General features: G+C 40.5%; 1 protein-coding gene across 1 annotated transcript in view; it reads left to right on the top strand.

The window, feature by feature from the left end:
* The window catches only part of HUWE1 (HECT, UBA and WWE domain containing E3 ubiquitin protein ligase 1), a 145,004-nt gene that overhangs the window by 89,588 nt on the left and 32,970 nt on the right, over positions 1–22,446 (top strand). Inside the window, exons 34-50 of the mRNA XM_007119919.4 lie at positions 72–302; positions 1,589–1,711; positions 2,173–2,268; positions 2,835–3,104; positions 4,315–4,467; positions 5,957–6,084; positions 6,310–6,391; positions 7,273–7,449; positions 7,928–8,087; positions 8,378–8,736; positions 11,818–12,013; positions 13,271–13,438; positions 14,675–14,820; positions 15,238–15,304; positions 17,584–17,798; positions 21,272–21,483; positions 21,947–22,129. Of these exons, the coding sequence (XP_007119981.1) occupies positions 72–302; positions 1,589–1,711; positions 2,173–2,268; positions 2,835–3,104; positions 4,315–4,467; positions 5,957–6,084; positions 6,310–6,391; positions 7,273–7,449; positions 7,928–8,087; positions 8,378–8,736; positions 11,818–12,013; positions 13,271–13,438; positions 14,675–14,820; positions 15,238–15,304; positions 17,584–17,798; positions 21,272–21,483; positions 21,947–22,129 (2,966 nt within the window). The remainder of the gene's footprint in view (positions 1–71; positions 303–1,588; positions 1,712–2,172; positions 2,269–2,834; positions 3,105–4,314; positions 4,468–5,956; positions 6,085–6,309; positions 6,392–7,272; positions 7,450–7,927; positions 8,088–8,377; positions 8,737–11,817; positions 12,014–13,270; positions 13,439–14,674; positions 14,821–15,237; positions 15,305–17,583; positions 17,799–21,271; positions 21,484–21,946; positions 22,130–22,446) is intronic.

Below are 22,446 nucleotides of genomic sequence, written 5' to 3'. Positions count from 1 at the left end.
TTGACTTATTCTTCCTGGGGTTTTGAATTGAGACAAAATGATCTTCACACAGCTTTTCAAATGACTTACAGGCAGCCTTTACTTGCATCAAGAACCTGTGGAACCGGAAACCCTTGAAGGTGTATGGTGGACGAATGGCTGAGTCCATGCTGGCCATCCTGTGCCACATCCTCCGAGGAGAACCTGTCATTCGAGAGAGACTGAGCAAAGAGAAGGAGGGGTCTCGAGGAGAAGAGGATACAGGACAAGAGGAAGGTGGCTCCCGCCGGGAACCTCAGGTCAACCAGCAACAACTACAACAGGTGGGGTTCTGGCCTCACACTTCAGGGCCAAGACTTTGCACCGGAGAATATACTGCTTGTGGGGTTTCTAAGTTTCTTAATGCCTGGTCCTGTTAGGGGATAGGTTTAAATTTGTTCCCTCTTTTACTCCTTATTTTTTTCTCCTGAGAAAGCTGGAAAATAGTTTCAATACTCCTAATAGGTAAAAGATTTGTGTCCTCCCAAGCATACTGTTTAGTATTGGAAGTCTTTTACGTATTCTCAGTAGGTTGTGGTTGCCATGTTCTTTGGAGGCAAACTGTCCTCAGCTACTTTCTCATTAATCTATAAAGAGAAGGGATATTGTGGCCCAAATTTATTTTCCATCAAGAGCTTTTGGAAACCTTAGCCACACAAAACTTTTGTTTTCATTTTTAAATTTAAAAAAATTGGAGGCTAGAAGGCAGGGGGGATGCACTTAGATCCTCACGTTTCAGTCTCAAACAACATTTAGCATACTCCTCTCGCAATTTGTGTGTGTGTATGTGTGTTCTCTTTATATCTAGAGTCCTGTTCAAACATGTCTTCTATATGTACATGCCACTTTTTTTATTATAATAGTTAAAAGTGCTCACTTAAAGAAAAGTTAGAAATATACCAAAATACTTTTTAAAGGCATTCTTAATATCACCACACAAAATAGTCATTATGTCCTTTTTTTTAATCACTTAGTTCTATGCCTCATTTTTACATAGTAACATCATACAGTATGTAGGCTTATACCGCTGTCATTAAGAAAATGGGTCTTTTTTACTTCTTAATCATTCTTTTATTGCTGGATATGTTGATTTTCTTATTATTTGATGTTGTAAAGCTGTGATGTATAGTTTCTTTTTCTACAAATTTTTCTATGCGTCTCATGATTATTTCCTAGTTGTAGATTTCCTGAGTCAGTTTTTCAGGCTCTTGTTCTGTTGCCAGTTTGTCTTCAAGAGAAGTGGGACCAGGTTTTGCTTTTGTGTGTGAGTCTCAGTCTCTGAATTAGAATAATCTTCCTAATGATAATAACCATCTAGGTGAATTTTCTTAAAGGATGGAATTGTGAATCACCTTGGCTCCTTGCCCCAATGTGTAGTTCTGTGTAAATGGTATGGAGGCACCAGGCAGAAAGGATCATTCACATTATCTAACTGCCTTACCTTATAAACGTTCTCAGTTCATATGAAGTTAGGAAAACTTGTTTATATCTTAAAAGGATTCCTTTCTTTTTAAAATGCATTTGGATTTCTCTTTTACCATGGTTCTGAGATCCTGCCTTCTTTTTATAGCTCATGGACATGGGCTTCACAAGGGAACATGCCATGGAGGCCCTGTTGAACACCAGCACCATGGAGCAGGCCACAGAGTACCTTCTAACCCACCCTCCCCCGATCATGGGAGGAGTTGTTCGGGTGAGTTGGCTCAGGGGCTCTAATCTTTCAGGACATTGGTTTGGCTGCTGATATGCTTTACTTCTCCGTGCCAATATTTTCTTTACATGCTAACTCTCATAGCTCTAGAATATAAGGAGCAGAAGCTTTCTGTCTCCTAGTCATGGAAATTACTGGACTTTGCAGAGGAACTCTTAAATTATGCATAATCAGAAAGTAATAGGAAGGCTCTCTTTTGTGAGATGCCAAATAGGTGGTCACATTGAAGCTCCTTTCCTATATTTAATTTTGTTGTGATTTTTCCCTCTCGTTCTCGTAAGTGACCAGGTAAGCCTAATTGAGTTTGACTCTAGAGAGCAGCATTCAGAGCCCCTTCTCTTCCTCTCTAAAGCTTGAGCACAGGATGTCTGGTTCCTTATGAGTTGTGTGTGTAGTTCCTTAGAGTGTGTGTAGTTGCTGGATTTTCTGTTGTTGCTCTTCAGGATCTGAGTATGTCTGAAGAGGACCAGATGATGAGAGCAATTGCCATGTCTCTGGGACAGGATATCCCAATGGATCAAAGGGCAGAGTCACCTGAGGTAACTAGGAAACGGGGCTTCCAAGAGGGTCTGACACATTAATCTTAGTATTTCTATGAACATTCTGCTACTACTGCAGAGTAATTGGTTGAATTAAAGTCTAAACAAAGACATGTGAATACTCATTCATCCCAACCTTGCCATCACTAATCTACATTACATTGACCTGAAGCTTTAAGTGAAACAGATGAAGCATTAATATTTATTGTCAAATAAGAGGCCCAGAATGTCCTTGGTAGTACCCATTAGGCCAAACTTGGCTGTCTTTATTACCTAGGAATCTAGGTAATAATTACTTCAGTTTACCATACCTGCAGAGAATGCAGGACAATGTCTACAAATGCAATTTGTGGGGGGTGATGTAGGATGATGCACGTAAGTTGCCGGTGCTTTGAGGATTGGAGGTGTCCTTCCCCTGTCTTGCCTTAGCCTGTGTGGCTGCCCTCATACTCGTTGCCACACTCTAGCGAATGTATCACCTGCTTGAGGAGAAGGTAGAGAATATTTATATGGTAGGGCAGATACATTTTTAGAGTCTTCTCACTTTCTTCCTTCCCTGCCTCTAGGAAGTTGCTTGCCGGAAGGAGGAGGAGGAACGGAAAGCTCGGGAAAAGCAGGAAGAGGAAGAGGCTAAATGTCTAGAGAAGTTCCAGGATGCTGATCCATTGGAGCAAGATGAACTCCACACTTTCACAGATACCATGTTGCCAGGCTGCTTTCACCTTCTTGATGAGCTCCCAGACACAGTGTACCGGGTGTGTGATCTGATCATGACAGCAATCAAACGTAATGGAGCAGACTATCGAGACATGATTCTGAAGCAAGTAGTCAATCAGGTAAGTTCTCCAGGGGCCAGAGAGAGGAGTATGTAAAATGGTTTTCCTGCCATCTATCAAAACCTGATTTCTTTTTTTATTTTTTTAATCAGTATTTTTGCATTTTATCTGATATGGATGTATTCTTTCTTTGAATTCTGTAGATCTAGTAATCTAGCTCTTTCTTGAGTGTTTTCCTGCAAAACATGAATTAACTGCTTCACACACAAAAAAAAATCTTTGAAAGAAAAAACAAAGCTCTCTTTTTCTAGGTATCTCTTCTTAGATTCATCTAAAATGTCAAAAATGTGTCTCACTCTTGAGCCAAGGCCTGAAAAAATGTTTTCCCCTCTCCTCCTATGCAACAACCATCTTGACAGATGAGTCCCCATCCTAATGAGTAGTTGTGATCTATTGTCTTTTTTTAAGCAGTGTTTTTCCTCATTATGAAATTAATGTATGCTAGTTGTTGAAGTAGAATAAGAAATAAATTACCCTAAATTCCCACATAGCCAGTTAGCATTTTGGTTGTATTTCCTTTACTATTTTTTTATGATTTATGTATTTAAATCATTGGAATCTTGTTTTATATATTTTTTAAGTTTAGAGACAGAGGAAGAAAGTGTTGTATGTAAACATAACTTTAGCGTATGGAAACATCACAAGATTAAAAGACAAACTGAATAAACCCTTCTTCTTCCCCCCACAAGATATGACCAATGTTTAGTTATCTTTAATCTATATTAAGAGCTTATAGAAGTGATTTTAAGCAAACTAAAACCTTAATAGACAAGAGCAATTACATAAAATTCATTACAAGAAATTTTTAGCATGCATACTAAAGCAAAACCAATGTTTCTAACTGGGAATTTTGTTTTCTGTTTTTAATGATAATTCTGGGGCGGGTGTAGTGAAAGATTTTAAGTTGGTAGAACCTTTGTGGGATTGACTCTATATATGCACCAGAAAATTTTTTAAAATATTCATTTTCTTTAACTTAGACTTCTTGTAATCTAGCCTAAGAAAATAATTTTTTAGAGGTGCTCCTTTAGTAGCATACATCTTCTTTTGATGCAGACACCCTATAGTAAATATGTTAATATTTACCCCCTCTCCTTCAACGAATGTATTAGAGGTAGAGGGAGTATTTTACAAGGTTGAGAATGTTTTGACATAACCTCATCATACTCAATCTACAGTTTTTGACTTGGCCACTTTTCTGCTTTCCTAGGTGTGGGAAGCTGCTGATGTATTGATCAAAGCCGCTCTTCCCCTGACAACGAGTGACACAAAAACTGTGTCAGAGTGGATCAGTCAGATGGCCACCCTGCCCCAGGCCTCCAATTTGGCTACTAGAATCTTGCTTTTAACACTGCTTTTTGAGGTAAGATTTAGACCTTTTGATCCTTGTGATTCATTCATCAGAGAATCAAACACCTACCATTTGAGACATTGAAGAAGGTAGAGAGAAATGTAGGACATGTCTGCATTTCATAGCCTACAGTTTCTAATAGGCTGTAATGCACACAATTAAGTACAAAATACAGCATTCTATGCCACATGAATGGCATAAACAGTTTTATCTGAGTTCAGGGGGCTCAGTATGCATCACTGCTGGATAATGAGAGAAGGGCTTCTCAGAAAAAATGTTAATTGAATTGGGTCTTAGAGGATTGGGGGATGGGGTGTAATTATAAGAAGGTACTTAGAATGACTATTAACAGTTAAGTTGTGGAATATTTTTGGCTTCTCTGACTAGCAGCCAAAGAGTGGGGTAGGATGTGGAAATTTGGTAATAGGTGTCAGATAGAATCTGACTCTTCTTTCTTACCTGGTCAGTCAGAAGATTATTTGAGGTAAAGCGTGGTTTGGCCAGGACATGTTCTTGTTCCAGCCATCATAGGAATTAGGAGGCACCTAACCTTGAACAAGTGATTCTTCATTCTTAGCTTATCATGTTTAATGGTAAAACCTGGATTTAATGGAGTAAACCCTTATAGCAACTCAGGAGTTAAGTCCAATATATATGTCAGTCTGTGTGTCTACAGTCTCAGGGCTTTCCTTTGTGATAAAAGTGGTGATTCTTATTATATAGCACTTGTGAATAGATACTTGTGGGAAATGTTGCAAAGTACTGAATGCTGGGGGTCCCCCAAAACATTACAATATAAGGAAATCACTCATGAGCCCTCCTTTTTTAAAAAATCACAAATGACAGCCTAACATTTTTCTTCTAGTCTTTTTTCTGTACATTTAAACAGTTGGGATCAGAGTATTTAGAAAGTTTTGTATTCTTTTCTCTCAGTATTATATTACAAATATTTTCCCACATCATGTATATATTATTCCATCTTTTTGAGGTCCCCTAGTTTAAATAACTACCTATGGTCGGCCATTTAAATTACTTCCAGTGATTTCCTGTTACATCAGTAACACTTTATGTAGCCCTTGTAAGGGGAACCATTAACTATGTTCCTGTGTTTAATTATTCCATCTTCCTTGGAAGATTATAAAGGTTCTCTGTAAATCAGAAGCTTTTCAACTAGCGTAGGTAACAGTTCTTAATGATATTAATGACACTAGTAACAGTTTCCATATTAAGCACATACTAATGTACCAGCCACTGTGTTGGCACAGTGTATCACAGTTACCTTGGAGATAGAAATTATTCCCTTTGACCCATGAGGAAAACCAAGGCCTAGAGGATTTAAGTAACTAATCTCGGACCACACGGCTGGTAAGTGGTGGAAATGGAATTTGAATTCAACCAATTCTGTTAGCGTTCGCTCTTATGTTTTATACCATGCTAATCCTTGATGCTGAGTAGAAGCTGGTATTTGTTTTATTTTTTTTTCCTTTGATTAATCAATCAGGAGTTGAAGCTACCTTGTGCTTGGGTGGTTGAATCTAGTGGCATCCTTAATGTCCTAATCAAACTCTTGGAAGTGGTTCAGCCCTGCCTACAGGCCGCCAAGGAACAAAAGGAGGTCCAGACCCCAAAGTGAGTGACCCTGTAATCTCTCTTGTTTTCATTTATATTGCCCTGGGGATTTGGGCCCTCAAGCTTAGGGCTTGAATCGGGGAGTTTTCTGGGTCATGTATGGGACAAATCTTGGATACCTTTTGTGGTTTGAAAATTGTGAGGTACCTGATGAAATCAAGATAAATTTTCCCATGTTGTGCAGGTTTCTGGCTTGCCCAGAGTAAATCATTTCTCCTGTTTTAGGTGGATCACCCCAGTGTTGCTTCTGATTGATTTCTATGAAAAGACAGCCATCTCCTCAAAAAGGAGAGCCCAAATGACTAAGGTACGTAATATGGTGTATGTGGTGAGCAGAACAGCTCAGCTTCTTGAGGCAAGAATAGACCAGAAGATGGGCTTCCCTGGTGGCACAGTGGTTGAAAGTCCGCCTGCCGATGCAGGGGACACGGGTTCATGTCCCGGTCCGGGAAAATCCCACATGCCGCGGAGCAGCTGGGCCCGTGAGCCATGACCACTGAGCCTGCGCATCCGGAGCCTGTGCTCCACAACGGGAGAGGCCACAACAGTGAGAGGCCCGCGTACCACAAAAAAAAAGAATAGACCAGAAGATAGTGGTAAAAAAATGTAAAGCTCTCTGATCAAGGCATTAATCTCTTGAGGGATCTTGATAGCTAGAGTTTTCTTTTGAATTGGGAGTTAGAATTTTTTTTTTTTTTTTATGGAGCTGCTGGCTAAAGGGTCTAAGAACTTACCCTGGAAGTAAATGTTAAAGAAGTGTTCTGTCTCCAGAGGAGGAGTGGCTCTTCTTTTATATGAAGGACTGAGTGTGCAAGGATTCCTCCAAAAGCAAGTGCTCCTTATACGAAAATTATATATGCCACATCATCTTAGTACCTTCCCAGAAACAGAAGTTTTGTTCCAGTACATCTAAAATGTTTACCTTTTGTGGAAAATAGTTGGAAACAAAAGGAAAGCAGAGCATCACAGGATAAGGGTATAGAGTGTTTTGTGCCTATGGAGAGGCTCAGGAATGTGAGGGTTAAGGTATATGAAAACTTCTCTCTTGGTTTGCAAAACATTTTAAATGTCCAATATATTTCTTTTTCCTAGGTTAAGCTTTAGCAATGAACACTGATGAAATTACTATTTTTTCTAACAATCAACCTTGTAAGGAAGTACAATGAAACTTTGTGTTCTTGTATTTAGTACCTACAGTCCAACAACAACAACTGGCGCTGGTTTGATGACCGCTCTGGACGTTGGTGTAGTTACAGTGCAAGCAACAATAGCACTATTGATTCCGCCTGGAAATCTGGAGAGACAAGTGTGCGTTTCACTGCAGGCCGAAGAAGATACACTGTCCAGTTCACTACAATGGTGCAGGTACATGCTCACTCAATGCCATAAACTTGATTGAAAAGAGGGGAAGGTGCTGAATATGCCTTTCCATTTGCTTCTTCCTGAGCCAGCAGTCCTGACGTGTTATAAGAACAGTATTACCACTACTAAATGGGGTATAGTTTTCAGAGAACTGAGTCTTCTTAAAGCCATTTGTTAGGCCGTGAGTCTGTGGCAATTTGACACTGTCCCACGCGGAAATGATTGTAAGTATTCAGTCAAGGATTAGGGAGTGGTTGGGGATGGAGTCTGCTCTATTGGAAAGTTTATAATTTGCTGTAGGGTCTTGTGTATGCCACTTTCCTTCTGAGGACCTTCAGGCTTTCTCTCTGTAAATGATAGGGGTGGGATAAATTGCCAAGGTTCCTTCCTGTTACAGCATTTTGCTACACAGTTCCAGCTCCCCCACCCGCCTTACAATTCTTTTTTCGGTAGAGATGTTTTTGTATGCTTGAATTCCTAGGTTAATGAGGAAACAGGGAACCGGCGCCCGGTGATGCTGACACTCCTGAGGGTACCACGGCTGAATAAAAATTCTAAAAACAGCAATGGACAGGAACTAGAGAAGACATTGGAAGAAAGCAAAGAAATGGATATCAAACGTAAAGAAAATAAAGCCAATGGTATGGACTTTTAGTTTTGAATCTTTCAAGGAGTGTCTTACACAAAGCTAGTGTGCCTTTATGGCTTAAATTCTGGCCTGATTTCATCATGAGTGATTTCTTATCCATCAGATTGCTTGGTGACTTAAAGATACACAGTCCTCCTCTTTATGTGCCTTTTCATCTGGTCTTTGAATTGGTATTTGGTCTGTTTCTCTTAATAGGACCCAAGTGTTTGACTGGTTACTTAAGAGGGAGAGGACGGGAAGAAATGTCGTTAACTGTCTGAACACTTACTTTCCCATTTATAGATACCCCCTTGGCCCTAGACAGTACAAATACTGAAAAGGAGACAAGCCTGGAAGAAACAAAAATTGGGGAGATCCTGATCCAGGGCCTGACAGAGGATATGGTGACTGTTTTAATCCGGGCCTGTGTGAGCATGCTAGGGGTCCCTGTGGACCCAGACACTTTGCATGCCACCCTTCGCCTCTGCCTGAGGCTCACCCGAGACCACAAATATGCCATGATGTTTGCAGAGCTGAAGAGTACCCGCATGATCTTGAATTTGACCCAGAGTTCAGGCTTCAATGGGTTTACTCCCCTGGTCACCCTTCTCTTAAGACACATTATTGAGGACCCCTGCACCCTCCGCCATACCATGGAAAAGGTGAGTCTTTTTGGTGTCCGATGCTGGTTTAGCTTTACATAATACCTTGTTCACCTTGCTCTCAGAGCAGATAGACTTCCGAGTCTTCATCAAGTATATAGCTAGGTGTTACAGATGATATGCTCTGCCCAGCAAAATTTCCCAACTGTGTGCTCAGGTGCTTGCTTAGGTATGGTAGATTATCCCATTGAGTGACATTTAAAAGGTACTAGAAAATACATTTTTTACCCTTAAATTTACTATAGTGATAGCTCTTATCTAGAAAGTCCTCTCTAGCAATATAGGTTTCTTGAACCAAAACTTTTTTTTTAAACATCTTTATTGGAGTATAATTGCTTTACAATGGTGTGTTAGTTTCTGCTTTATAACAAAGTGAATCAGCTATACATATATCCCCATATCTCTTCCTTCTTGCCTCTCCCTCCCTCCCACCCTCCCTATCCCACCCCTCTAGGTGGTCACAAAGCACCGAGCTGATCTCCCTGTGCTATGCGGCTGCTTCCCACTAGCTATCTATTTTACATTTGGTAGTGTATATATGTCCATGCCACTCTCTCACTTCGTCCCAGCTTACCCTTCCCACTCCCCGTGTCCTCCAAAACTTGTTAATAAGGAACTAGGATACCCTCCACCAAGTTCATGTTTTAAAGGTCATTCTCTTATAGGAGTACTTCACCCAACAGCCTGTTTTCCAAACGTTGTGTTTTGGGGTTGTAAAAGTACAGTTGACTCTTGAATAACACAGGTTTGAATTACACGGGTCCACTTATATGTAGATTTTTTTTCCAATAGTAAACACTACAGTACTACTACAATCCACAGTGGGTTGAATCCACAGATAAAGAACCTCAGATGTGGAGGGCCACTATAAGTTATTTGTGGATTTTCGACAGCACGGAGAGTTGGTGCCCCAACCCCCATGTTGTTCAAGGATCAGCCATAGTAAAATTTTTTGAATGTTTATGACTGTGATAAGCTCTTTACAAATATGCATTGTGCACATGAGAAAACTGAGGTTTATTTGTTTATTTTAGGAAACATATAAAGCAGTAGAAGAAATAACAAATCAATTAGAAAAATAAAAACCTTTATGTCATCAACTTTAAGACATCAACAGAGGGGTTGGGGGCTAACATCGCACCAATAAGGCTTTTTCTCCACAGTACTTTTACAAACTCTTTCCTCTGCTAATTCTTTCTAAACAATCATCAGGTGAATGCTACTGACTTCACTTTCAATTTCCTCTCTTGGAACATTGTTTCCCCACGTTGATACATAGTGTTGCTACTTGCATTTTTGTGCATAGCTTTGTCACATTTAAGGTCGTTTTTCTTATAAATGCTTAGAAATTGGATCAAAAGGTATATATTGTTTTTTAGCTCGCTTGCCAGAAAGGTGGTGCCACTTCATGCTTCTATGCGTATATGAGTATATATCTCACATTCTTCAGACAGTTCTTCTTCAGCCAGCCTGTTTGATTTCACCTGACATGAGCAAAACCAAACGAAGGCTGTTAAAGACAGCATGTACACTGATCCAAGGTCAGGAGACAGCCCAACAGAGAAGAAACAACTATATACAGACAGGATTCTGACTTAAAAACAAACATACTTAAAATGTTTAAAGCTGGGCTTCCCCTGGTGGTGCAGTGGTTGAGAGTCCTCCTGCCAATGCAGGGGACATGGGTTCGTGCCCCGGTCCTGGAAGATCCCACATGCCGCGGAGCGGCTGGTCCCGTGAGCCATGGCCGCTGAGCCTGCATGTCCAGAGCCTGTGCTCCACAACGGGAGAGGCCACAGCAGTGAGAGGCCCGCGTACCGCAAAAAAAAAAAAAAAAAAATGTTTAAAGCTTATACAACTTTTTTAAATGCTATGAAGAAATATAGGTTCTTTTTGGATGACAGAAAACTTTGTAAGCTTAAAGGAAATTTTATTTGGGGGTGTGGGAAACAAAGAAAGATCAGTGGCAGGTTTAACGTATCAAGTAGCAAAATGTAAATGCTTGATAATATCCATTGCAGGTACGGGTGTGAAGAACCAGGCATACTCTTACTTTTGGTAGGAGTGGAAATTGGTGCAACCACATTGGAGGGCAATTTGGTACTGTCAGTTTAAGATATCCTTTGACCTAGAAATTCTGTGGCTAAGAATTTATCTGATAACTAAAGTCAAGTATGCCAAGGTACATATACAAGAATGTTCACTGTAGAATTACTTGTAATATCAAGACTAGAGATCTAATGTCCAGCAGAGGACTGAATAAATGATGGCACATATGGAATTACACTTTTCTGTATTTAAAAAATGGGAGTTATTTTACGACGGCAGCCTGGCAGGCAAGATGTAGAAGTTGTTATGCTAAACTGAAGAGCATGACCAGTTTGGTAAGAAAAGCATTGAGTCCAAAAGATTTTTACCTTTATGAACATAATTCACAGAGCAATAGATCGTGGGAAATACAGTGGAACTATTTTCTTTATACTTTCCTATATTTTCCATGATTAACAAGTCATTTTATGAGAAGAGCAAAAGCATGACAATGTCTAAGCCTTGTGGTATCAAAGCAAACAGTCCATAAGTAGTTTGATATCTCCTGGCTGTCATTATCCAAGACTGATTATTGACTTTGAAACATAAAGAAAGTGTTTAATTTTGTTCTTATACACTAAGTGGATGTCAGTATTACATATTTTTAGAGTTTGAACCATTCTGGTTTAAAATTGGGACGGCATTTGGGAAGGCTAGGAGCTGGCACTTAAATTTGGGAGCCATAATCTGGATGAACAATGATCTATGTATGTTACCCAGTTTCTATAAAGGTCACATATCATCTAGTCTAATAGTTGATAATTTGGGGGGTATGCTGAATGCTGTAACTTTTTTGTAAGCCACATTTTTTGAATTGGGAAGGAATAGGACTTGAAAGACCAAGTGTATCTTTCTCCCAAAGATCAAAGGCTGTCATCCACTGTCTTGAGGCAGAACTTGGTTGGTATTTTAATCCTTGGTAACTCTTCCTTGAATGCAGTTGTGTTTTAGAAAGTGGTCTTTAATCAGCAGTGTTCTCCCTCTCTTTACTAGGTTGTTCGCTCAGCAGCTACAAGTGGAGCTGGTAGCACTACCTCTGGTGTTGTATCTGGCAGCCTCGGCTCTCGAGAGATCAACTACATCCTTCGTGTCCTTGGGCCAGCTGCATGCCGCAATCCAGACATTTTCACCGAAGTGGCCAACTGCTGTATCCGCATTGCCCTTCCAGCCCCTCGAGGCTCAGGAACTGGTAAGTTTACCCTTCTCTTGGCCTTTGAGACGTTGAGGTCTGTGGCTTAGTATAACTCCAAAAATTTTCTGTGAGGAAGCCTATAACTTGGAAAGCCTCCTTAGGCAAGCGTTGGGACATTGGCTGGTTAATCAAGTGGGTCAATTCAGGGGTAGTTCAGTAGCTTCTCTGGTCCTTGCCCTGTGGTAATTCCTGCCAGAGATTCCAAGGACTCATTCAGTCTAGTCCTTGCCTTCAAATAACTTAGCTTGATGTGACAATAGTGAATGTAAACAGTGAATGGTTTACAGATAGAGTGATAATTGAGGGACAAATGGACATGTGACTTATGTGATACAGTAGGAAGAACCATGGTGTATTCTTGCCAAAAATGTTTGACCTATAATTATGAGGAAACACTTAGATAAGTACAAATTGTGAGACATTCCATAAAACAACTGACCTAGACTCTTCCAAAATATTAATGTTGTGAAAGGAAAAAATGCAAGGATCTCCTAGATAAAAGGAGATGAGAGAAAACCACCAACCTTGATGGGATGCTGAACCTAGATAAAGGAGATTTGGAGAAGTTAGAACAGTTACTACATATTAACTATATATTATATTATATATTATATATATTAACTATATATTACTATATATTAACTATATTAACTATATAATTATATCTGTTAAATTTATTGGGTATTATGGTATTCTGGCTATGTAGAAAAATATCCTTGATTTTAGATGCAGGTAGACATATTTAGGGGTGGACAAATGGTGATTCTAGATGAAAACTATATGGATTTTTTTGTACTAACCTTTCAACTTTTCTGTGGGGTCGTGGGGCTTTTGGAGTTTTTTTGTTTGTTGGTTTGTTTGTTTTTTAAATTAAAAGTTGGGAAAGGGACTAATTATTTTGGGAGCCCCACCCTGGCTCTGTGCTGGGCATTTCTCATGTATGGTCTCCTTTAATCCTCAAATTTTCAAGAATGAGAAAATTGAGGTTTGTTGAAATAATTTGGCCACGATCCTGTAACAGAACTGGATTTCAAAACCAAGTGTCCCCAACTCCAAAGCCTATACTCTTTTTTTACAATTTGATATTGCTGTATGAAATCCTATGGTATTTAGGGAAGGTAAAAGCCAGATTTTCTAGTAGACTACTTGAACATTGTTTGGAAGTGGCCCCCCCGCTTCTGAGTCTTTATCAGTAACCAAATGTAGGTACCTGTTCATTACTGACTGATTTTTCTCTGTCTCACTTTGGCTTAGCTTCAGATGATGAATTTGAGAATCTTAGAATTAAAGGCCCTAATGCTGTACAGCTGGTGAAGACAACCCCTTTGAAGCCCTCACCTCTGCCTGTCATTCCTGATACTATCAAGGAAGTGATCTATGACATGCTAAATGCCCTGGCTGCATACCATGCTCCAGAGGAAGGTATGTAACTAGTCCACCTGAGGAGGCTGGGCACTTTTTTTAGGTCACTTCAACTAACTTATGGCTTAGTGAGCACTCAACTATTTGCCCACTCTCTGGGAATCAAGATGAATAAGACACATAGCCCACTTCTCTGAAGAAGTTAATAGTCATACAGTATGAATGATAAGGATAAGGAGATTGCCAGAATCTTTTGTATGAGAGTACATCCCATACAGAGGGAAGAATGAACAAAGATTAAAAAGGAGATAATAAGCAGGTTGAGCAGGTTGAAAATAAAATACCAAGAAGTCTCCAATGTTTTCACTCTCAGAAACAAAACATAGTTGTTGCCCAAAGATCTGGGAACAATATTAGAAGGTGTGGCTAGGTTTCCTGACCTCAGAGACCACCATCCCTATCTTTTGTCCTTAGTTAAGGTGCTGCGCTTTTTTTTTTTTTTTTTTGCGGTACGCAGGCCTCTCACTGTTGTGGCCTCTCCCGTTGCGGAGCACAGGCTCCAGACGCGCAGGCTCAGCGGCCATGGCTCACGCACGGGCCCAGCCGCTCCGCGGCATGTGGGATCTTCCCGGACCGGGGCACGAACCCGTGTCCCCTGCATCAGCAGGCGGACTCTCAACCACTGCACCACCAGGGAAGCCCAAGGTGCTGCTTTTAAGTATTCGGAAAGTCATGAATGAATTGCTTGGAACTCAAGTTCCATTCCAGTCAGATCCTTCTGGATTTTATTCAGGACATACTTATTTGATAGGCCCCACAGAATTGCCAAAAGTTGATGAATAGTGCATTTAACAAGTCAGGAAAATCTGAGTCTTTACTTTAGTGCTTTTCATCCATACAGCACTCTAATCCTTATAGAGCTCCTTGCTTTTCCCACAATCGCAAAATCTTTACCTCACCTCCTAAACCCTCCTCCCCCCAAAAATAATAATAATTTAGCTATATATAGCAACCATTTATTGACCTCTCACTGTACTAGGCAAAATGTCAGGTATGTTCATTTAAGCTTAATAGTGACAACTAAGGACAGTGAGGAGAGTAAATTGCTTGTCACAAAACTAGTGATAGAATGAGGCTTTCAACCATGCTCTCTCTACATTTCTCATTCTTAAATCAAAGCCTAGCAATATTACTGTGTAAACAGTTGTAGCAACTTGGAGCAAAATTGACCAAGCTACCAGATGGTCATTAACATTGCACAGTCTAAAGAGTTTTGTTTTGTTTTTATTTTTCTAGCAGACAAATCTGATCCTAAACCTGGGGGTATGACTCAAGAGGTTGGCCAGCTCCTGCAAGACATGGGTGATGATGTGTACCAGCAGTACCGGTCACTTACCCGTCAGAGCAGTGACTTTGACACACAGCCAGGATTTTCCATTAATGTAAGTCAGCTCCAACCTTCTATCTGCCTTCTCCCTTTTCAGTACCTACTACGGGATATAGGGTTATGCCAGGGATATTTCAAAGGTATTAATTTTGATGTATCTATAAATTATCTGTTGCCTAAAAATGAAGATTGGGTTGTCCCTGGGATTTTCTTTTTTCTCCTTGAATTAGAAATGTTTCTTTAATTCATTTCTCATTCTCATCTTCCCCTGTTCCCTTTCCCCTCAATCTTCCAATCGCTGTTTATAATGATGGCTTCCCATGGATTATAGTATACAGAAGGAAAAGGTGGTTAAAAGATAGACAAAGAGAGTCTATAACATTTACAGCCAGTACCCTGAAAAGGAGTCCTGCCATTTGGGGACAACTGTCTTTGAAATTAATAATGGCTCAGGAGTTTTCTTCCTCCATAGAGTCAGGTCTTTGCTGCAGATGGTGCCTCCACTGAGACTTCCACATCTGGGACATCCCAAGGAGAAGGTAATGGTTTGCTTTTCTCTTTTGTTCTTATTTCTTGAGAAGACAGCTTGAAGAAACGGAGTGTCCTGGGCAGGCAGTAGGGGAATACAGGCATAATTGTCACATTTACTTGCGTAAGTGAACTTACTCGGGGGTGGGCTCAGCGTTCTGTAAACAAAAGGTCCATCCCAGTTATCTGAGACCAGATTAAGTCTTTATATTCTTCAGGAATACATGCAGATCTCCTTAGAGCTAGCAGCTCAGGACTGTAGGCCCCATTGCTACCAGCTCCAGAAATTACAATGCTTTCTTTAGGGTCTTTAAAAGACTGCCATTTGAATGTCCCAGTGAGAGCTGGTGCTATAGGCACAACAGTGATTAAAGAGCGTCCATTAGTGACCAGAGCCAAGTAAATCAAAGACCCTGGGCCCAAAAGCCAGCTTTCTATATCAGCATTTCACACGTGCCTACGTTTTCTTATTGGGATCTATTCCATTTCATAGTACATGGCATCCTGGCCTGCAGCCACCCCTCATTATATGCTAAAGTTAATGGAATTGGCCATTAAAAAGAATGAAATTTTGCCATTTGCAGCAACATGGATGGACTTGGAGGGCATTATGCTAAGTGAAATAAGTCAGACAGAGAAAGACAAATACTGTATGGTATCACTTATACATGGAATCTAAAAAAATAAAACAAACTAGTAGGACTTTGCTGGTGGCGCAGTGGTTAAGAATCCTCTTGCCAATGCGGGGGACATGGGTTCGATCCCTGGTCCAGGAAGATCCCACATGTTGCAGAGCAACTAAGCCCGTGTACCACAACTACTGAGCTTGCACTCTAGAGCCCACGAGCCACAACTACTGAGCCTGCACACCACAACTACTAAAGCCTGCGCGCCGCAACTACTGAGCCCGCGTACCTAGAGCCCGTGCTCCACAACAAGAGAAGCCACCGCAATGAGAAGCCTGTGCACTGCAACAGAGTAAACCCCACTCACCGCAACTAGAGAAAACCCGCGTGCAGCAATGAAGACCCAACGCAGCCAAAAAATAAATAAATTTTTGCATATATGTGTATATTTTTTTAAAAACTAGTAAATATAACAAAAGAGGCAGACTCACAGATACAGAGAACAAACTAGTGGTTACCAGTGGGGAGAAGGAAGGGGGGGAAGGGACATTATAGGGGTAGGGGGTTAAGAAGTACAAACTATTAGTTATAAAATAAGCTACAGGGATATATTGTACAACACGGGGAATATAGAATAAATAAAGTTAATGGAACTGTAACTTAACTAACCCAGTAGTGGTTGCTGTGGTAACATCCTTTAGTTCTACTCTTTAAACCTCTACGTATATTTCTTTTGGTAGCTTCCATGCTGGCTTATAGAACTTTGGTGCCAGTGACACTATTTTGGCTACAAGATTTATATGGTGGATTCTTATTTTCTAGCAGTTTCAACAGAGCCCATTGGCTACTTGCCAAGAATTAGAGAAATGTCATGTGGAAACAATTCTAATGAGACCTTTCAAGAGCTCCTTCTCCTTGACAGGAAGGATCTTTGAAATCTAAGTTGAGATGTTACACTTAATGCCAGTTTAGTCTCTGAGGATAAGCTTAAAAGGCTAATAATTAGTAAAATATTGGTTAACTCATTTTACTGCTCATATGTAGTATATAGTATGGGTGATGGTAGTATCATTCAAGGGAAGCATCATTGCCCACTATGTGGCAGACTATAGTAGACACCAAAATGAATCAGATTCATTCCCTGCACTTAAAGAATTTTGTCCGGTGAGGGTGACATGCAGTGCTTTTAGTACAAGATAACTGCTGGAATGGAGGCGTGCTGGGATAAGATATAGTGGGCACATGATAATGATAGCATCTCAGTATGCCTGGATGAAGCAGGAAAGCATTTATAGAGGAGATCAGCTTTTGAGCTTAGCTAGATTAAGTAAATGTGTGCCACACAGACATGTGGGAAGAAGAGGTAAAAGTATACAAGGCATGTTTGGAGAACTACTGTTAGTACAGTATTTCTGGAACATAAAATGTATAAGAGGAGGGAAATGGTGGAAGATGTGTGAACAATTGGGTAAAGCCTTTCTGTTGTAACTATATCTGTAGAGCACATCTGAGATCTGTGTCATATTAGCTATCTGTCTTTCCACTGCAGTAGGAGGAGGGCATTCAATTTGTACTAGTGGCCTGAAGTATCCTTTCCACCTAAGACTTGATTTTTCCAATATTCCAGTGTGGAATCGAACCAGTGTTTGGCTCTTTCTCAACAGCTTCAACTCCGGAGGAGTCTCGGGATGGGAAGAAAGATAAAGAAGGGGACCGGGCGTCTGAGGAAGGCAAGCAGAAAGGCAAGGGCAGCAAACCATTAATGCCGACCTCCACTATTCTTCGGCTTCTGGCAGAGTTGGTGAGATCCTATGTTGGTATTGCTACCCTGATTGCCAACTACAGCTATACTGTAGGCCAGTCTGAGCTGATCAAAGAGGTAAGATTTCTAATTTCTGCTTAATATTTTATACTGTTACCATTTGGATACCTGCTATGTGTTGGATGCTTTGCTAGGAGCCCGTGCATGCTAACCCAGCGATGAGAGAGGCAGAGGCCTCTTAAGACACATTAAAGAGCTAGGCCTTTTTCTCCATGATGTGGAGCCATCAGGCTCATTTGCAGGGAGTGAGTTGATGTAGTTAATTTGTTTTGTAGAAAATCACTTGGTCTGCCTTATTAGAGACTGCAAAAGGCAAGGTTGGAGTCAGACCAGTCAGGACACTCATATAGTAGTCTAAGTAATACAGGACCTTGATGAAGTTGGAGGGGGAAATGAATGAGTTGAAGAGATGTTTTAACAGTAGAAATGGATGAGATTGGATTTGGAGGATAAGGTGAAATGAAGGACTCAAGAGATGTTTCTTGTTTTATGTTTTTTTTATTCCTTTTGTTAGAAGAGGAAATGGTTCGAAGAGAAAATGTAGAATTTGAGAGGTATCTGTGGATCACCTAGGTAAAGGTATCTAGGAGACAGGAGAATAAATGAAGTACACAGTATTGGAGTTTATCTTCCAGATGTACTCACACCTGTGCAAAGACACCTGATGTGGTAACAGTATTGGTAATAAATAGAATATAAGAAAAGCCTAAATGTTCATCAATAGAGCATGGGAAAGAATGAAGTCATATTTTCATGTCCTGATACAGAATTATCTTCAGGTTGGATTTTTCAAGTGAAAGGACACTTAAACCATATCATGTTCCCATATATGTAAAAGGGGTACCCAAGGAGGTTTTTTTCATTAAGGAGACCTTGTTTTGGAGGTCACATAGTTATTTTATGGTTAGTAAGCAGTAAAGAGTGTGAGAATGGAACAGGGGCAATAATGTTGCAGACAAAGAATCTATGACAGCAGCTGCCATTTTTTAAGCTATTTTTATCTTAATCCAAGCTTTTAAAATGCATACAAAAATACACAACTCCTAAGTGATTCACCAGTTAATTTTTCTTGGATGACTACCACTAAATTAAACATTAGAAACTCCACAAAAGCTAATCCCACTCACACCTTTGCACATCTCCCCTTCGCCTTTGAACTTCCATAAGGTCACCATTATCTTGCGTTCATGAATTGGGTTTGTGCTTTATATAAGTGGAATCTTACAGTATGTCCTGTGTCTGGCTTCTTTTGCTTAACATGTTTGCAACTACATCTTTGTGTGTAGTTTTAGTTTATTTTCATTGCTGTATAGAATTCCATTGTGTGAATGTAACACAGTCTTATCCATTCTAGTGCTTATTGACAGTTGGCTAGTTTTCCTTTTGGAAGTATTAAAAGTAGTGCTGCTACAGTCACTCTTACACATGTCTTGGTGAACATACATAAGTTTGTGTGTGTGTGTGTGTGTGTGTGTGTGTGTGTGTATTTATACACACACACACTCACACACGTTCATACGTAAGTTCATATATTTCTGTTGGGTGCTATGAGCCTAGGAGTGGAATTGCTGGTCTGTTCAGCTTTAGCAGCTGATACCAAGTTTTCCAGAGCAGTCATGTCAATTTACATTATCACCAGCACACATATGGGAGTTTGGATTATTTCACCTCCTTGTCAATGCTTGGTATTCCTGTTTTTCATTTTAACCATTCTAGTAAGTTCCTACTGGTATTGCATTGTGGTTAAAATTTCCCTGTCTTTATTGGCCATTTGTATATTCTCTTTTGTGAAGTGTCCAAGTCTTTTATTCTTATTTTCTACTGAGTTCTTTATATATTCTGGATATAAGCCCTTTATGGAATGTGTGTATTAAGTATACATTAGGCTTTTATTTCAAAGCTTATACTCATTTATGCCAGTTGTAGTTATAATAGCATACTTGTGGAATAAGACATTTAATTGCAAATTTATTAAGTATCTGCTTTAATATGTGTCAAGTGACCCACTTACTGGTACTGGGTACTCATAGGTGCTTTACAGATACTATTGATAATCCTCACCTCAGCACTGCAAGGTTGTTGGTATTGCTCCCCTTAACAGAGAGAAGAGAAGGCTCAGAGAGGTCAGTAACTTGCCCAAGGCCACACTGCAGAGTAGCAAGACTAGGATTAGAGCCCAGGTCTCTGGTTTCAAATCCAGATTCCTTCCACTCAGTCACGGTTGCACAAATCCACTCAGTCGCCCAAATTGCAAGGCTTTTTTTTTTTTCTTTCAGTTTTTACTGGTAATGTTACCCTTTTTTTCAGAAAACTGTTTTAACTTTGTATTTTATTCACTACTGGGAAATTTTTATTTCTAATACTTAACAGGGTCACCTTATCTAATTTTCCGGAGCCTAGAATTCTTTTTTTTTTTTTTTTTTTTTTGGCGTTACGCGGGCCTCTCACTGTTGTGGCCTCTCCCGTTGCGGAGTGCAGGCTCAGCGGCCATGGCTCACGGGCCCAGCCGCTCCGCGGCATGTGGGATCTTCCCGGACCGGGGCACGAACCCAAGTCCCCTGCATCGGCAGGCGGACTCTCAACCACTGCGCCACCAGGGAAGCCCGAGCCTAGAATTCTTCAATGCATTTTTTAAAAATATTTATTTGGCTGCGCCAGGTCTTTCTTGCGGCACACGGGCTCTTTTAGTTGCAGCATGCAGGATCTAGTTCCCTGACCAGGGCTCGAACCCAGGCCCCCTGCATTGGGAGCACGGAGTCTTAACCACTTGACCACCAGGGAGGTCCCTTCAATGCATTTTTTAAATTGAGGTAAAATGCACATAAAACTAAGTATCTTAAAGTATACAGTTGAGTGGCATCTTACATTCAGTGTCGTGCAACCATCATCTCTATCTAGTTCCAAAATCGCCACTGCGTTTTGATCCAAAATCTACTTGAATGACAACAGAACTAAGTTTCTTTCTAAGATAAAGAATTATCAGGGCAGAAATCATTTTTAGAGGGGGAGGGAAAGTCTGACTTAATTTCCTTCCCTGTTATTGGGCCTTTTTTGCTATTTTAAGTAACCCTGCATTAACTATTTCTGCTATCCATATCTGTGACTGTGCTGTGTGTTTCTCATTCAACCCCTGCCAATTTTTAGCCCAGGGTCCTGGGCACATTGTAGGTTTCAGTAAATACTACAATTTAATTAGAAACTGGAGTAATTGTAGCACTGAATTAGGGATCAAGGTTTGAATCATCGCCATTGACTTGAGTTCTTTGGCAAGCCACATTTCTTTAGGCCTCAGATTAATGAAGATGTGTAAACTTTTGAAAAATGAATAGAATTTGGAAGCATAAACTCGAGATTTGTTACTCACTTGGCTTGCACCTTTAAGTCTTGGTTTTTTCATCTATAAAGTGGGCCTGATAATCATTGACTGGATGACTCCAAGGATCAGTTCTGTGTGCGTGTACCTTGTTGATGTGCAAACAGTATGACATAATTGTGCTTGTGAGTAAATGTCATGATTAATGACTTTTCAGGACTGCAGTGTGCTAGCCTTTGTCCTGGACCACCTCCTCCCACATACCCAGAATGCAGAAGACAAGGACACACCTGCCCTGGCCCGCCTATTCCTCGCAAGCCTGGCTGCCGCAGGGAGTGGCACGGATGCCCAGGTGGCCCTTGTGAATGAAGTAAAAGCAGCCCTGGGAAGGGCACTGGCTATGGCTGAGAGTACAGAGAAACATGCCAGGTAAAATCCATGCCTGACTTAGTGCTAATAACCAGTAGCCTCCCCTAACTTCATTCTTGTCCCATGGATTCCTTGCATTTGAACAAGAGTTCTGGTCATACTGGCACTGTACATTCTCTGGTTCTCTCAGATAGTTCTAGTGCTAAAAAATACCCAAAGCACTAATGACACTTGGAGGAGGTGGGTAAACGGCTTAGAGAAAACAAAGGGATGTTTTCATTATATTTCTAGGGTCTTCAAGCAAGAAGTTGAGGGGGTTATTCAACTTTACTTTTTCAAATTATGTTTAAAGAAAATGAAGAATGCCTCCACCCAGGGAGTGAGTTCTTTCTTACCTGTTTAGATGTTACTTCCAGAAGGAAACACAAAAGAAACCAGGAGGGTTATCTGAGGCAAGTTAGTGAAGACGTAGCCTAAGAATGGTCTGTATTCACATGATAGAGATGTCAAACTTCTCTCTTAGGCTTCAGGCAGTGATGTGTATCATCAGTACTATCATGGAGTCCTGCCCCTCCACCTCCAGTTTCTACAGCAGTGCAACAGCCAAGACCCAACACAATGGCATGAACAACATCATTCGACTCTTCCTGAAGAAGGGACTGGTTAATGACCTGGCCAGAGTGCCTCACAGCCTGGACCTGTCCAGGTAAAATTATTCCTGACCTCCAGCACCAGGCTTTTGCCCTCTCCTTAATCGTGCTTCATACTTGTCCATTTGCCTAGTATTTCATGTATCCTTGCCAGATAAGTAATTAGCAGCCAGTGTGATAGGAAGAGTTTGGGTGTAGGTGGGAACCTGAGTTCTTAGTATTGTTGCTTTTAAGCAAGGCTCATTCCTTTTTTTGGGCCTTAATTCTCTCATTTGCCGCAAACTCATGAGTTGGTCTGTATCAGTAGTTTTTTTCCCAAGCTTCCCCCCTCTTAATTATTGTAAGATTATTATGGACCTTGTATTATATCTGG

The sequence above is a fragment of the Physeter macrocephalus genome, chromosome 21, assembly GCF_002837175.3.
Source record: "Physeter macrocephalus isolate SW-GA chromosome 21, ASM283717v5, whole genome shotgun sequence".
Classification (NCBI taxonomy): Eukaryota; Metazoa; Chordata; class Mammalia; order Artiodactyla; family Physeteridae; genus Physeter; species Physeter macrocephalus.
This window is presented reverse-complemented; position numbering and strand designations above follow the sequence as displayed.